General features: G+C 37.8%; 1 protein-coding gene across 1 annotated transcript in view; it reads left to right on the plus strand.

Annotated features, from left to right (window-relative positions):
- Positions 1–15621, plus strand: part of LOC110164932 (ERC protein 2) — a 149591-nt gene that overhangs the window by 40240 nt on the left and 93730 nt on the right. The window contains exons 10-11 of the mRNA XM_055166416.1: positions 2888–3082; positions 8154–8344. Of these exons, the coding sequence (XP_055022391.1) occupies positions 2888–3082; positions 8154–8344 (386 nt within the window). The remainder of the gene's footprint in view (positions 1–2887; positions 3083–8153; positions 8345–15621) is intronic.

A 15621-nucleotide genomic window follows, 5' to 3' on the forward strand; every position in this document is an offset into this window, starting at 1 on the left:
AAAATGACCGTGAAATGTCAAACAGCCTTGCCCGTCCAAACACTATCTGAAATGACTGGCCTGATTTCAGAAGGACTCTGTCTTGCTTCGGTCGATTGCATGCTCAGAGTTAGTACAAGCACGCATATTGTTAGGACTATACTCTAAAATGATTGCTTTGGCACAATAGGCACAGAGAAGGCTTCCAAGTCTCATGTTTGTTTCTATTGTAAACCAAAAGATGGATTCTGGTTTACATTGTGTTGGCACTGATTGCTGGCTAAAATTCCCAGTGAGGCCAGATGCAAATGTCTAGCAACATTTCTCAAAATTAGTTGTGTATTGTCCTGCATCTGTTTTCGAGCAAATGTATTGAATTTGCATGTATTACTCGCAAAATTCATTTGAAATGAGGCAGAGTCATTCCAAGCTTAAAAGGCTTACTCTGTCAATTGCCAGCTTTGAGTAATGGAAGTTGTGGATATGTGCATCCTCTTGGCTAACTTCACTGGGACCCAATGTTTTTGCTTAAAATCATCTTTTATCACCTAAATGTGTTTTTGTGTTGTCAGAAGGCTTTGAAATGGACAGGACCATAGCAATATAAAAAGCAACTTCTTTTTCTGTCAGCCCATGTATTTACCCAGAAACCACTTCAGATGTCGCCTACACAGCCTTCAGCAGTGATGAGGAGTGTGCTGGGTGAGCCTTTTGGATTTTGCGGTGAAGAAAGGGTGTGTGTATTTGTGTTTACAAGAGGCAGAGTGTGTGTTGCTAATTGCACAGGCTGTCACAAACTGGCTGTTGGAGCCAGGCTCTAGCCACAGTTCTGTGGTCCTAATTAACTGGCTGGGGCTGAAAGCCTGGGCTCTATAATATGAGTTTTGGTCTTTGCCTGGGTTCAAAAGGTGGAACAAATTCTTGAAATCTGTACTCAAAGCAAAGTAGCCTAACCCAAAAGCACTTTTAATATACTCTTATATACTCCAATAATATACTATACTAAGATTTTTTGTGTTCAAGTAAATGTCTTTTTAAATATGTAGTTTGCTTTTTTCCCTTGCCATTGTCACTTAAACTTCTATTCCTGTAAACATGGCCTTGACAGATCAAAGTTTAACTTATTTGCTTGTGTGGTCTAGCTAGTTGGAGTCAAGTAAAATGGTCTGATTGAAGCCAAAACATTTACGTAGCATTAGATGTTGTGTCGAAAAACACAATGTCCCTTTTATTGAAATATTTTAGTTAGTTAGATGAGAATTTATTTATTTTCATCCTTTGCCTGGGATGTTATGTGTGTTTATGCAAATGCCTCACTTTAAAATCTCTTTGAGGCCGTTTTTATTATCACATCCTGGTCTCCTTCCCCAAACCCCAAACATCCTTCAGATATTTTATAATGTGGGGAAAACACCCAGGACCTATTAACCATGTGGCCTGTCTGTCTATTGCAAAGCCCTGTATACAGTGCCAGTTTTGGGGGGGGTTGTCCAATTACCCAGGACTTTGGAGCTGCCAATCATGCGGTGATGCCACATCGTAAAGCCTGGTTACCGGCCCATGCTCGGTGCCTAAATAAACACCTGAATAAACACCTTTATAATCGCCCCAGTCCACACCTCCACCTATGTCAGGCTGCTGTCCAGTGAGATTAAAGAGGGAAAGTTATGGCCTAAGCATTTACAGTCCACTTTATCAGTTGGCAATACAGAGTAGTTCACAAGTGATCTGTGCTACTTTCCAATTGAGTTCTCTATAAATCTGTCTTTGTCCCTCAACACTTTTTCTTCCCTTCCTCATTCTCTCACTGTTCCACTTGGCGCAGGTTTACCTTCTTCTCTATTATTTATGCAAGTATTATTTATGAATGGCATTTATGAGTTTGTCTTTGGCCGCGCTCCGTGAAGCCTGTTGGCAAGACTTTTCGCTCACGGACCAAGTCAGATTTTAAAAAAGATTGAACACTAAATGATTGAATGGTTATCCTTGCACAATACAGGCATACTATAAATTCCATAATGTTATTTACTGAACTGGATGAACTTGCAGGGGCCTATCTCCAAACCTGAGATTGGACCAGATTGATTTGCCAATTTCTGTCACAGACCTGAAATTGGACCAAATGCACACTATATGACTAATGGTGGTTTAATATTATACTTCATTTTACTAATGTTGTACATCGTAATCTAAATGCAATCTAAGTTAGTTATTACCTGCCTCATAAAATTTGAATTAGTTATTCCTTTTCATTCCTGCTTCATCTGTAGGTATCCCCCAAAACACAAAAAAATGTCTTTTTCTCTTTTCACAAATACTCAAAAATGCACCCTACTCATGGCATAAAATGCAATTTTTGCACAAAATGATGTTGTTTCTATAATATTACCAGTGGCGAAATGTAACAAAGTAAAAGTATACATTTTAGGTAGATATACTTTATTTGAGTACTTTTGAAAGTGAATACTTTTCACTTTTACTTCATTACATTTGAGAGGAGGTATCTGTACTTTATACTCCACTACATTTTTCAACAGGAATGAAAAGTAGAAGTATTTTTATTATAGCCTGAGACCAGCTGAAAAGGCTGTTATTTTGAACACATTCATAGTCTGAGCAAACAAAAATGCACAAAGAAAAACAGTTTTAAAAAAAAGATCAATACAGTTGTTTCTGGTGAACAAAATTCAAAATTACTACATTTGAAGCTTTATTAGTTCTCAAAATTTCAAGTCATTTTCAAGTATGAGTATTTCAAAATTACTAATATTACATACTTCTTAGACTATAATTGTTATTTTTACTCAATGATTAGCACTTTGAAGGCTGATAGTCAAAAATGGAACCTACTCAAACATCCAAGACCTTGCTTCTGTTTTGTTCCTGATTTTTATCTTTACACTTTCAGGAGCGTGTGATTGAGAATCTGCGAGAACAAAAGGAGCGAGAGGACAGGATGAGGCTGGAAGACATGGAGCTTCTGAGGAAAGAAAACCAAGAACTAAAAGACAGACTGTCCACCATACAGCCTCAGAGACCATTGAAAACCAGCAACCAGTCCACAAGCCCCACCCCCAACCCAACCCAACGTACGGAAACAGAGGTCAGATTATCAGTATTTGTAATTTTATATTTTTTACATTCTTTTTATTTTCTAAAGAATCTGGCCCTATCTTGCAATGATAAAGGAAACGCTTGACTCTGAATCTTCTTGTTCATTGGTTACTCTAAGGCCTTCAGGTAGTAAACAATGCACTAAAGCTAATTGTTGGCTCCATACTGACACCATGTGGTTGGAGTCATTATTATTATTAGATAAATTGTTATTGGTATATTTAGTCAATTTCATCCTATTTATGACATTTCCTATATCTTTCATCTTCAGTTTCACCAGCACACCCACCAAAGCAGGTGAAAACATTACCCTGACAAAGGTGAATAGTCCATAAAGAAGAAAATATAATAACTACCTTTCTTTCAAACATTTTCTTCTTCTTCAAAGGAATACCAAAGAACTTTATAATTATCTTTATAGTACAAAAAAGAAAAGATGTCTCAGCTACTGTAGAGGTTGTAATAGGCTGTTTGTGCTCTGTATTTATCCAGATAACATCCACTCTTAATTCTACCGCCCAGTGCGTATTGACTGTTACATAGTCTGGTAAAGGGCCTTTTTGCACTACTAGCTTACAGGATTAAGAGCTGCTTTAAAACTGGCTGATTTATGGCCTAAAATATCCTGCTATGCCACTATGGTTGCCAGGTCAGAGGCCCTGTTGTCTTTTTACTCTTTCTTCCTCCTCTCTCAGGTTTACAAGCCAGAACACAGTCTGCAAAATTTATGGGAATGCTTCTTTTATATGATATGCACATCTTGTTCATGTGAAATGATATCTTGCTGAATGTTGACGCGGTACCACATGAAAGCAGTAGCAGCTCAGAGATTCAGTTTAGGAGTAAATTCTCACTCTTGACAGAAGTGTGGCCATAATTGCACTATTTTGTGTACTTGGCAGGAGTCAAACTTGTTATGTAAACTTCAAAAAGGGCAAATTGAGGTCTGGGTGTTTTTCAGTCAATGTCTGGTGAAGCATACAGGGTCAAAACTGGACTGGTATTGCTGAAAGGAATGCTCCATCGCCACCTCTAGTAAAACTGTAATAATTCATACAACTGGTCAAATAAAATCACGTTCTATGTGCTTTGGATTGAGATACCATTGTCAGTCTTATAGTAATTTAAACACAGGATATATAAAATATTAATTGTATTTTATCTGAACAAGTTCTGTGCTCCCAAAGTAGTTGTTAGCTCAGTATGAGTCAGTTCAGTTGGATGGGTGCAATATTCAAGCCATCTCAGTGACAACTTTATGGGAAAATTGGGTCTTGTTTTATGGCATTTTATATAGCTACCACTTACAAAAAAGTTACACAAGTTCATAATACTGCTCGTCATTGACACTAATCACAAACATTTAAAGTTGTTGTTTATGTTAGCACACAGTGAGCCATTGTGGCATGTCTCCTCAAATCTATAATCTCTTTGTTTATTTCACTTTTACAACATTCTTCTCATCTGCTGTAATAATCTTTACGACTTTAAATCTGATCTTTCGTAAGATTAAAATTTTATACTCATCCTGTGTAGAACGCTCAGGCAAGTGCATGATTATGTGAACACAACACTATTCATTATACTGCAGAATTTAGTGGTAATATGTTAATGTTTCTATGAGGGCAGCTTGATTATGGAGAAAAGTATAGTATTTCTTAACTGTCAAAATTAACCCGTGAAAAACATTTTATTGGTAATTCTTGGTCATACTGTTTTTATAGGCCCATGTAGATTATAGAAAGATGGTTGTGTTTATGACAGAATGCACACATATTCAGAATAGAAAGTTTGACTGCATTGTATAACAACACTTTTTATAATATCTAAAAACCACTAATCACTAAACAAAATGTAAAAGGTAGCTGTTAACGTGGAAACTACCACTTCATGTCATCACAAGGTGGAACAGAGCATTTTGAGCTTTGGAGATGTAGACACACTAATAATGAAAGATTACTCAAACGTGTGTGAGAAAAAATACAACTCCAGGTATGTTTTGGATGAATTAACAACATTCTAATATAGCTTAAAGCTCAGAAGAGTCAATAAATCATCTTGCAGTTTCGCATCAACTCACCCTCTGTGCTTAATGTTTTAGTATAGTAATATAATATAAGTTGAACTGTTGTAACCTCATCAAAAATAAAGCTGGAGTTGTGGTTTGTTTCATCCGCACAGGTTTCAGCAATCCAGCATATTTACTGAGCTCCAAACTATTTTAGCTTCATGCAAATTACTTCACTTTCTAATGCGCCAGAAGAGGCAGTCAAAATCATAACAACCTCAGCATGGGGTTTTGTACAGACAAATTTTATGCCAGCTAAGGCTTTCAGGTATTTCCAAAACAAATACATTATCTTAAATTATACTACAGGAAATACCAAGGATAAGGTGTCCAAAGTAGTCAAAATAAAAGAATAAAAAGCATAAAAAGTATTACAATTGGCATTGCTTCATACATGCAACTGATTTCGTTTTGACCTGCAGCCTACCATGACGCAGCATGTTTTAAACAGAACTGTCTCGAAGATTCTTATTGGCTGATCATTTTGTATTAGCAGATGTTTGTTTTAGTGATAGTTATTCAAGTTGACCTCAGTGTCCTACTTTGTTGATTCCAAAGTAAATAAAGGATTTCTGGAACTAAACATTTCTTTTCAAAGTATAACCTCGGGGAAGGCACTCAACAAGACACACCTTAATCTGTGTCTTATTTTCCTAAGATTTCCTTCATTCTTTTATATGTTGGTGACTAATAATGCTGTGTAGGAAGTAGATCATTTTTATAATACGTGCTGAGTAGTATTGGTGCTTTGACTTAACATTCTTTAGTGCAGTACAGTAAGACTTATTGTCAGCTTTAGTGTACACTTTACCTCGCAATAGGAATTGAATTACCAAGAAAAACTCCACCACCTCACACGTTTACTTAATTTGTAACATTTACTCAGAAAGAAAAACCCATTGGAATGATAATAATAATTTTCACAGCCACATGCAGACTGTAACTGTATCCGAACAGGCTCTCATTTTCTGTCATAATATAAAAAGGTCCAGTTGGACATTGGGCTGACCTTTGAACCCCGGCTCCAGTGACACCGGTGTTTTCCACTGAAATGTCCATAACAAATTCCACTCCACTTAGACTTAATGTATTTTGTTCAGCTTTAGATTGATTTTGATGTGTGTGAAAGAGTAGAGGCCAGGCACGGGGGTACTGCGGTGTGGAGCTGCACGTTTTATCAGGAAAGGTGTTCCTCATTTTACATAGGCTTTGGCATTTGTACAGTCGGGCACAAGTGGGTGTATTATTCCTGCAGAAATTTTAGAAAATGTAAAGAGTTGAACAAGATATTGGAACAAATAAGCACTGCTTCCTCCAACCCTTCTCCAGACACGTTTAAACCAAAAATGGCATAGGTATAACTGATACTTTTAAGATCGATTACAGAAAAATATCTAATTTGAGCCTCTGCTTATACTATTAGTTGTAATGTGTATCTGGTTGCTCTGTATCAAAAGCTTGCTTATTTTTTTACTGAAAATTCCTGCATGAACCTGGGACATTAGACATAATTTGTTTATAGTCAAATTAAACTAAAGTTGCTATAAAAGTACAAAAATAGATGTTAGGAAGCAAATACACTGTTCTAACCCCTGGCTTGTCTTATGATACTTAAATGAGAGCCCCAAGAGCTATGTCTCATTGCATGAGACAAATATGGACAAAGTGGTTTGGTTGAAATAATGGGAAAGGTAATTTAAGGTTGCATTCTTCCTTTGGGATATTTTTCTTGGAAAAGTCTTAAGTGCTTCATTGACTTCAAACATTTTACATCAGAAAAATGTGGAGATGTTAGGTGGCCTCATAAAATCCCACAGACAAACACGAGCAGACAGTCATTTTGTAATGGTAATAAGTGAACTCCAAAGTGGATGTGAAGGATGGCCTGAGGAGGTGGACCACAGAAAAGTAGCACAGGGACCACAGGGTGATGAGAGGATGCGAGCGGATGAGCCAGATTGGACACGCTTTGGCTAAATGGTGACTCCAACCACAGTGAGCGATACCTTACCTCTCCCGGGTGAGGCTCACACGTGACCCCTGGGCCATTTCAGTCTTCAGTCTGAGTCTAAGACGCCCTATTAGTTCTGCTACTACATGACACACACTGGCTCTTTTGTTCAGCTGATTGACTGTAAGATCTAAGCTCTCAGCTTCCATCTCTGTTTGCTATGACCACCAGCAGCATGAGCTCAGTGAGATCAGTGTAGACATAGCTTTGTCTGCACATTCTTTTCACTCATCTTAAAGTGTATTTATTAAAAAAGCTGTGTTGTATGCATTGATATTAATATTTATTTATCTATAGGTGGGCTTTATGTATCCACCACAGCACTGAAACTTTTGAAAACAATATTGAAAGTTTAGTTTTGATATCTGATTTGTTAGTAAATGCTAAATGGTCACATTTTTATATAGTTTTCCACCTTTAAGTCACTCAAAGCACTTTACATTAAGGAACCACTCACAAATTCACACACAGATTCATACACCAGTGGATCTGTCCACTCAGTCAATTATGTTTATGTCAAAAGTGAGATTCAAACCACCAACCTTCAGATCAGCGGACAAAACACTCTACCAACTTAGCTACTGTAGCCCACAATTCTAATCACTAACAAAACGTACTATAGATTGACAAACGGTGCATAAACAGAAGGCAATAGGACATTTTAGATGTTCCAGTCTGTCCCTCGGTACAAAATGGGAGACACTTGCTTCATGCTCTACAGGATCTTCTCTATTAAAGTGTCCTTTGTTGTCTTGTTTGTTTGATGGTCATTTAACAACATCACATCCCCTACAGAGTGTCTCATCTCACCAGACATGAGTCATGTCAGTTTCCAAATTCCAGTCTCTGTCATCTTCTACTACTTTTTAATTTAACGCCTCTAATGCTCTTACCATCGTTTTGTTAGCATCTTTACATTTATAATTGCTTTGATGTGACCCTGTTTGTCTAAAATACCACTTGTGTCTTTCATGTTCAAAGACGGCGAGTTTAAACGGAACATCGCGAAGCCCTGACATCACCGAGCGTCTGAGGCTGCTGGAGCAGGAAGTGTCCCGTTACAGAGAGGAGTCGGTCAAGTCACAGGCCGAAGTGGACAGGCTCATGGCGGCTCTGAGGGATGCCGAAACAGACCGATCGTTCAAGGATAAAAAGATATCTGACCTGGAGAGGTGAGGGTCAAACACAGACTCAGAATAAACATAAACACATATCTATACAGCTCGGGCTTGTGTTGTCACATAGAATTAGTAAATTATGTGTGCATTCAAAACTATTCTTATATTACAGAGTGATAAATGTATTTCCCAGTAGTGTCCATAGACTGAATATATATATAATATATAATATATATTATATATAGTATAAGTTGAAAATGTCTATAGCCATGTCCCAATAGACTTTTTTCACAACAACAGAAGTGCCTCGATGTAGGCACTTATGGTTAATGCTTTTCTTTGGCAAAATATCTGTGGAAATGTCTGGTGTATTTTCCTCTAGCTTCATAAATCTGCCCCATCACCAAATCTTCATCCAACAAGGTCCACAAAGGACATATTCTGTCCATGAAGAATTTATCCACAACTATCAAGGTAAGAAAGACAAAAACGTAAAGGCGAACAACGACTAGCATTAGTGAATTACTGACCAAAAGGTTAACGTTGTGGTCATGAATAAAAAATAGGTAACAAGTAATTCATTAATAAGTACCTGTTAACACAGACTGATTCTAGAATTAAAATAAAAAATCAATTTCATGATGTAGATATTGGCATAGGCAGAGAGATTTGTGCAGTGTAAATACTACACATGTTCACATGTCTTAAACTGCACAAATCTCTCTTTCTATGCTAATATCTACATCATTAAATCGATTTTTAATTTTAACTGTAGAATCAGTCTGATTTAACAAGTTACTTTTGTTTTATTCATGACCATAATGTTAGTTTTGCTCAGTAGTTTTGGTAGTCGTTGTCTTTAAGCTTTCGTCTTTCTTACCTTAATAGTTGTGGATAAATTCTTCATGGAAGAATGTTTATGATTTGTGGACCTTGTTGGATGAAGATTTGGTGATGGGGCAGATTTATGAAGCTGGTGGAAAATACGCAAGACATTTCCACAGATATTTTGCCACAGAAAAGCATTAACCAGGAGTGACGTTTACCCTACATCGCGGCACTTCCGGCCGTTGTGAAAAACGTCAATTTGAGGGCTGAAGCCTTTGAATTGGGACATGGCTTTTGTTTATGAATGTGTTATCTCTGAACACAAACTTCATGCAGTCTCATGCATTTAGAAGTACAAAATCTTCACAATTTTACATTGTAATGCTAACAAGTTCTCATTTGTTCCTGTGTATTTCTGTCTGCAGGCCTGGGTAAGTCTGGAAATTTATACTATATGTTTTTTCTTATCTGTCCCCATTTCATCAAGTATTCTGCATCTTCTCTGTATCCATAAATAGTCATGTTTTTAAAATCCTTTTGCTCTATAACATAATGTCCCCATGTCAGTCAGCCCTATCTATTGTGGTCTTCCTAATGCTTTTCACTCTAATCACATACAAGGAGCATGTCAATATCTCCAGCTTTATCCTAACTCCATCATTTTCCTGATGCTACTTTTCCAAAACCTTCCACACAACTGTCAACAGAACTGTAATACTGTTATTTAACCCACTAGTCTTAATGGCTCCTTTACAGCATTCCCAGGTATAAGTGGAAAACTTTACAATGCCTTAAATTGGATTCCCACATTTCTTACTTTTGACAACCACACTGGGACAATAAACATGCAATGTTAAATAGGCAGCAACCCTTATTAAGATCCCTAAAACAATATATTCCTTCAATTACAACACTCACTTCAATCATTTGTTTTGTGTCTTGTTACGCTTAATGTTTAATGTGATTTTCCGTAACCTTTTATACCGTACATACTGTAAATTCTGTATTTTACTTGTGTTATCCAGAACAGTAGGTGGTGTTAGACTGGTCCAAACACTAGCTGTTAATTTGTGGTATTTACTACTGGCAAGATACTTTTCAATTATTATCTGATTTTTGGATTAGCATGAAGTGATAATGGACTACACGTGATGCAGCTTTATAGCGGCGCAAATGCTATCAATATGTACTAGATTATTACTGACAAAATCCTTCACACTGATAATAACGTTGACCCAGCGTTAGCCCCATCAGGAGTGCCAAATATGTTCGCTGTGGTTTGTAATGGTTTAGGATGGATCTGAATTGGCTGTGTGCTCTGAATTCAAGCGTTTCCTTCCTCATTTATTACCCGTTTTACAGACTCTACTCTTTGGCACGAGAACACTGTGCTGAGTCAGAGCCAATTACACACCAGTATATTTTACTAAACAATAGGTTTTTAGCTGTTTACAACTTGTCTAATCCAATGCATCATTTTAAAAGGCAGGATTCGCTAACATTGAACCAAACTCAAACGAACAGCATGTTGATTGCTTCAGCGAGATTGGCCCTAGGTTCAAAAGCCCAATAGCACAGTCAGTTTACATTACAACTATTATTCTATCTTACTACAACTATGTGGTCTCTCTCTTCATATGCGCATTAATAGGAATACAGTAGTTTTGTTATTGAGATTGGCAGGGTAACAACAGCTCAACACCACATCATTATATCTTTGGCAGATCAGTATAGGGTTTTCCATTAATTAGATTTGTGTATATGAATTGTATCTAGACACAAGAATGTCTTTTCTAATCAGAGTGTTAGCATTGGAACAAGGTCATAAGGCCAATTAACTTCTATTATTCTGGGAAATTAATGAAAACGATGAGAGAAGGTACACGTTTTCAACCATCTAGCTGCCAGCAAGACTAAATCCAAGTATTCAGGTCATCATAAAATTATTTGAAAACATTTACACAGACCAAATTTTTTTCCTGTTTGGTTCCATTCGCCAAAAATGTGCCTGTATAGGTGAATAGAAAAATATTAAATCCCATAGTGAATGAATGTTATTGAATAGCTGTCAGTGGATGTCTTTTTCTTAGTCCAATCTGGCCATGAGTTCCTGACTTATTCCTAAGTAGCGTGGAAACCCTGGCAACAGAAATATAGCAAAATAAATAAATTGAATCAGCATTTGAATGTTTGGTTTTTTGGTAATTAATTTCTTATTTGAAGTTATCAACTATTTCCTGAAGGCAATCATTTGACAAACAGTAACTGTTATTGCCAATGAGCTACAATTTAAATGTCCTATAGTACGTAAAATTGACTCTTGTGAGCTTTAAGCCATGTTAAAATGTTGTTCCATCCTCAGAAACACAGATCCATTTCTTTCAAATGTGACCCAGGCCACTTGGATATGTGGTCTTAACACCAATACATATCCAATCTTTTGACATGCGACTTCAGTCCAAACGGCCAGGTCGCATTCATCCCACCCACACGTCATAACAACACAGTAACAAGGATCTGTTACAAGCCCATACAGCCCAACGCAGACGCATTTGCTCATTGAAATAGGTCACCGGTTGTCCTTTCGCAAGAGTGGTACAAGTAAGTGCTCACAAATGCACACAAACATTCTTCACGTCATATGAAAATTGTGTTTGAACTTCGTGTGAGTGAAGCAGCGAAGCACATATCAAGCCCACAACTCTGCGACTCTGCACCCACACGTTCCTTTCTACAGACGCTGTTGCCATTGCCCCACAAAACCCCATGGCCAAAAACATTGTCTTTCTCCTTCTCAATCTTCTCCTTAAAACAAATAAGGTGTACAGGTTCTGTCTCTGGTACGACAGCAACTTTAAAATTGTTATGTGTTCAATCCTGCGTCCATGTTTAAGTTACTTTTATAAACACTGAGCACGCTTGTTGCGTGTGACGTCATGTCCTACAATGCGCATGCACTTTTGGGACATTTAATGTTCACACTGGAGATCACATACAAGTTACATTTAATTGGAAATGTGAACGACCTTGCAAAAAAATCGGATTTCACAAAAAAATCTGAATTGAGCATTAAGCCCTGCAGTCTGAACGTAGCCATAGTCTGTCTACATTCCTAAACTCAAAATGCTCTGTTCCATGTTGTGATGTCATGAGGTAGCAGTTTTAAAGGTAACAGCTGCTTTTTTACCTTTAGTTTAGTACAGGTAGATAATCCCAGGGCTACATTTATCCAAATCATTCTAGTGAAGGTATATGGAATTCAAAAACACAGTGGAGCACTTCCTGTATAACCACATGACATCACAAAGTGTTTTCTTTTTGAGAAAAGAAATTTGCCTAAAGATGCAGGGCTTATGTGAATAAAACACAGCACAGCTCCAGCTATGTTTTTGAGATCAGAAAATAGTGCATAATTGGCTCTTAAAGGCGGTCATTCCTAGTCCAAATCATTCTTATTTTATTTCCGTAGTAACCTTGCACTCTGGATCGCCTTTGTTATGTGGTTTTATTAAAAATGAGAGAATTAAGACTAATAGCAATAAACTCACAAACTGTATTTCTTCAAAGGTTATTATGCCTTTAAACTTTATATACCCAGATCAGTCCAATGAGAATGCACAACCTGTTCCAGCAACAACCTCCTTTATATTCACAGTTTCCCACATTCAGATTTGGGAGCGGCCTGAGGTGACCGCAGCTTCCTGATGTTGGGCACTCTTTCTTTACAGCTAAACCTCTCTTTCCATTAAGATAACACAAGTATAATTCAGAGAAAATAATCTGAAAAAATTATAAAGAAAATAGAAGAGTGGAGAGACAAAAATATGTGAATCCACTCGTACGAGAGCTACGCATTGACAGCCAGAATTGAATCGGAGTTGCTTGTGTTGGACTAAGGAGACAGGGAGCGCTCCAGAGAGGAAACGTGAAAAATTACTTATTACACTCCATTTAAAGGCTGAATTCATCTGCGTGCTGCCTCGCTAATAAATGTCACTGCTATAAAATATATATTCCCCCTTCCTAAATTCAATCATTTAGTAATCAACAAATCACAAATATCATCCCAGCTTTCCGGCCAAGCTCAAATACTTGTAGCTCACACACCTCATTTGCCTCTCCATTGATCAAAACACTTACCTCATTGCGGGTGCTGAAGGCTTGATGAGGGCGGATCATTTATCAAAAAGCACCAGCGCGTCTGTTGGTTTTTACACCTGTGCCAGTAGTGCCTCTGACTGATAGGTGATATGCCCTCATGGCAAGTGGGCTCTCTATGGACATGCCTCGAAGCTAATAAAAACATTCACAGGAACATCAAAGATCAGTACAAACAGCCTGGTTCCCACCGCTACCCAGACGCTCTCCCATACATGTACTTTTTCCAAATAAATCATAATCGTTATCAGGCATTTTTAAAAGCTACATACTGATAACTACAAGGGTTTTCAAGTAGCCATTACACATGTAAATATTGGTACAACGGTCAAGAACTCCTACTTAATCTCTCCGTACAGAACCGAAGAATGTCTATAAACGCAACCAACGTACATAGAAGTGCGCTAAATATATGTCTATTAATTATTCATCGTGCTGGCTATTTTTACAACAAAATTAGCCTGGAAATCGCGGAGACACACAGGGTATTCTGTGGACCGTGACAGCAGATATTTGTGCCTATGTGGGGCTGTCTTGTCAGAGGTGCCCAGAGTCAACAGTGCAGTGTGGATGTAGAATAATAATGTGGGCGAGGCGAGCAGCTGCGTGGTCACAGTTTGTTTACAGTGTCGGAGGGTTCTCTTAAGCACTAATTTGTCACTGTCAGCTCCTTTGCACTTTCTTCGGCTTTTTGCGGGTCTGAATGTGTGGACATGTGTGCTACTGGCTCAGTGCTGTGTGTCAGTCTATATGTTCTATCTGTTTATAGGTTAGCTTAATATTTGCAGTTTGATACTAGGTCGAAAAAAGTCTTGGGCCATGTACCATATATGCCATCTTTCCTCATAAGTTTGTTAATTGCACTGCTTTTAATAGACACACTTTCCTTCACTGATGTCAGATACTACTGCCCTTCAGCCCCTTAGTCGTTAAATCATGCACAAAACAAACAAAGACATTGAATACAGCAAAAACGGACTTTTGTGAGTTTTAAACCATGATGAAATGTTGTTATCTCCTTAAAAAAATGGGGTCAGCCCTATGTTTCCTTATTTCTAAGATTTTTCTTATTTCTAAGATTTTTCTTAAAATGAAACTCTAAGTCAAGTCATTTTTATTTTTATGCTGCATTTAAAGGGATGATTCAGAGTCATTTCAACCTATGGTCCTTTGCACCATGATAAGTTGGGTGTAACTGACGACCAAATTGGGAGAAACTGGGATAAATTCTGATGGAAATTTAAGATAAATCAAATGTGGGAACATAGGGCCTAATTTTGTAAAGGAAAAAAAAATAGAAATAGGAACATAGGGCTGAGGGAAAATAGGTATGCTCTCCTTAAAAACATATCTGGAGTTGTGTTTTGTTTTCATTTAGACACGTTTGCGTAACCTTGGTTTATTAGTCATTATTAGTTAATCTACTAATACATTTCCAAAGCTCTAAAAGCTCTATTCCACCTTGTGCTGTCATGAAGCAGTAGTTTTCCCACGCAAATAGTCCTATCAGAGGATGGGTTATATTCTACATTTTTCCCTGTGTCTGAGTGGCTTTCCTCTGGGCACCCTGATTTCCCCCATCAACCCAAAATCTGCACAATAGGTAAAAACCTCCAGCTAGGTGATCCTGACCAAACTGGGCTTAATGTCTGTCCTCTCTGACCCTAAACGCACCACATTCATAAATAAACAAGGTTGAAATGTCAAGTACCAAGAACACTACAGTACTGGCTCTCACAAACACTCCAAATGCTGGTGTATGCATATAGTAATGGTTAGGAGGCTTTGCTTTTCTAAAATGCGACTCATTTGCAAACAGTTGCTACTGACTTGAGCATCTGAAAGAACAGTGTAATCAATGCCTCAACAGAGCGCACAAACTGTCAGAAAACTGAAGTAATGTAGTGTCATTTCGGTGTTCCTCTCCTCTCATTTCTATTGCTTTGCAGTGTGTCATTATACTTGCATGTGCTTGTGTCTGCATCTGTTTGTGTTATGTTGTTGAATGATTTACACAGCAGTGTCTCACCAGCATCGGGCCTGTCTGGGCTTGTTCTGGTCTTCTCTGTCACTGAGACTAGACATGCACTCTGTACCTCACTGGTGAACTGCCCCGCAGGCGTAACCTAACTTTATTTAATACAACGGACACACAAAATCGCATCAAAACGTGTTTCATACTTGAAACTTCAAATTTAGGTTAACCCTCAATTATCTTATTTAAAGCCACAGTATGTCACTTTTTAGCCAAAACGTAGACCAAAATGAAAGCATGTTTTTTTCATTGTGGTTTTGTTTGTTGCACTGAAAAACTCTGAAAGGGCTTGCTTCCCCACAAGCCTGAC

The sequence above is a fragment of the Boleophthalmus pectinirostris genome, unplaced genomic scaffold (assembly GCF_026225935.1).
Source record: "Boleophthalmus pectinirostris isolate CB_2022bp ecotype Guang Dong unplaced genomic scaffold, ASM2622593v1 HiC_scaffold_8, whole genome shotgun sequence".
Taxonomy (NCBI): domain Eukaryota; kingdom Metazoa; phylum Chordata; class Actinopteri; order Gobiiformes; family Gobiidae; genus Boleophthalmus; species Boleophthalmus pectinirostris.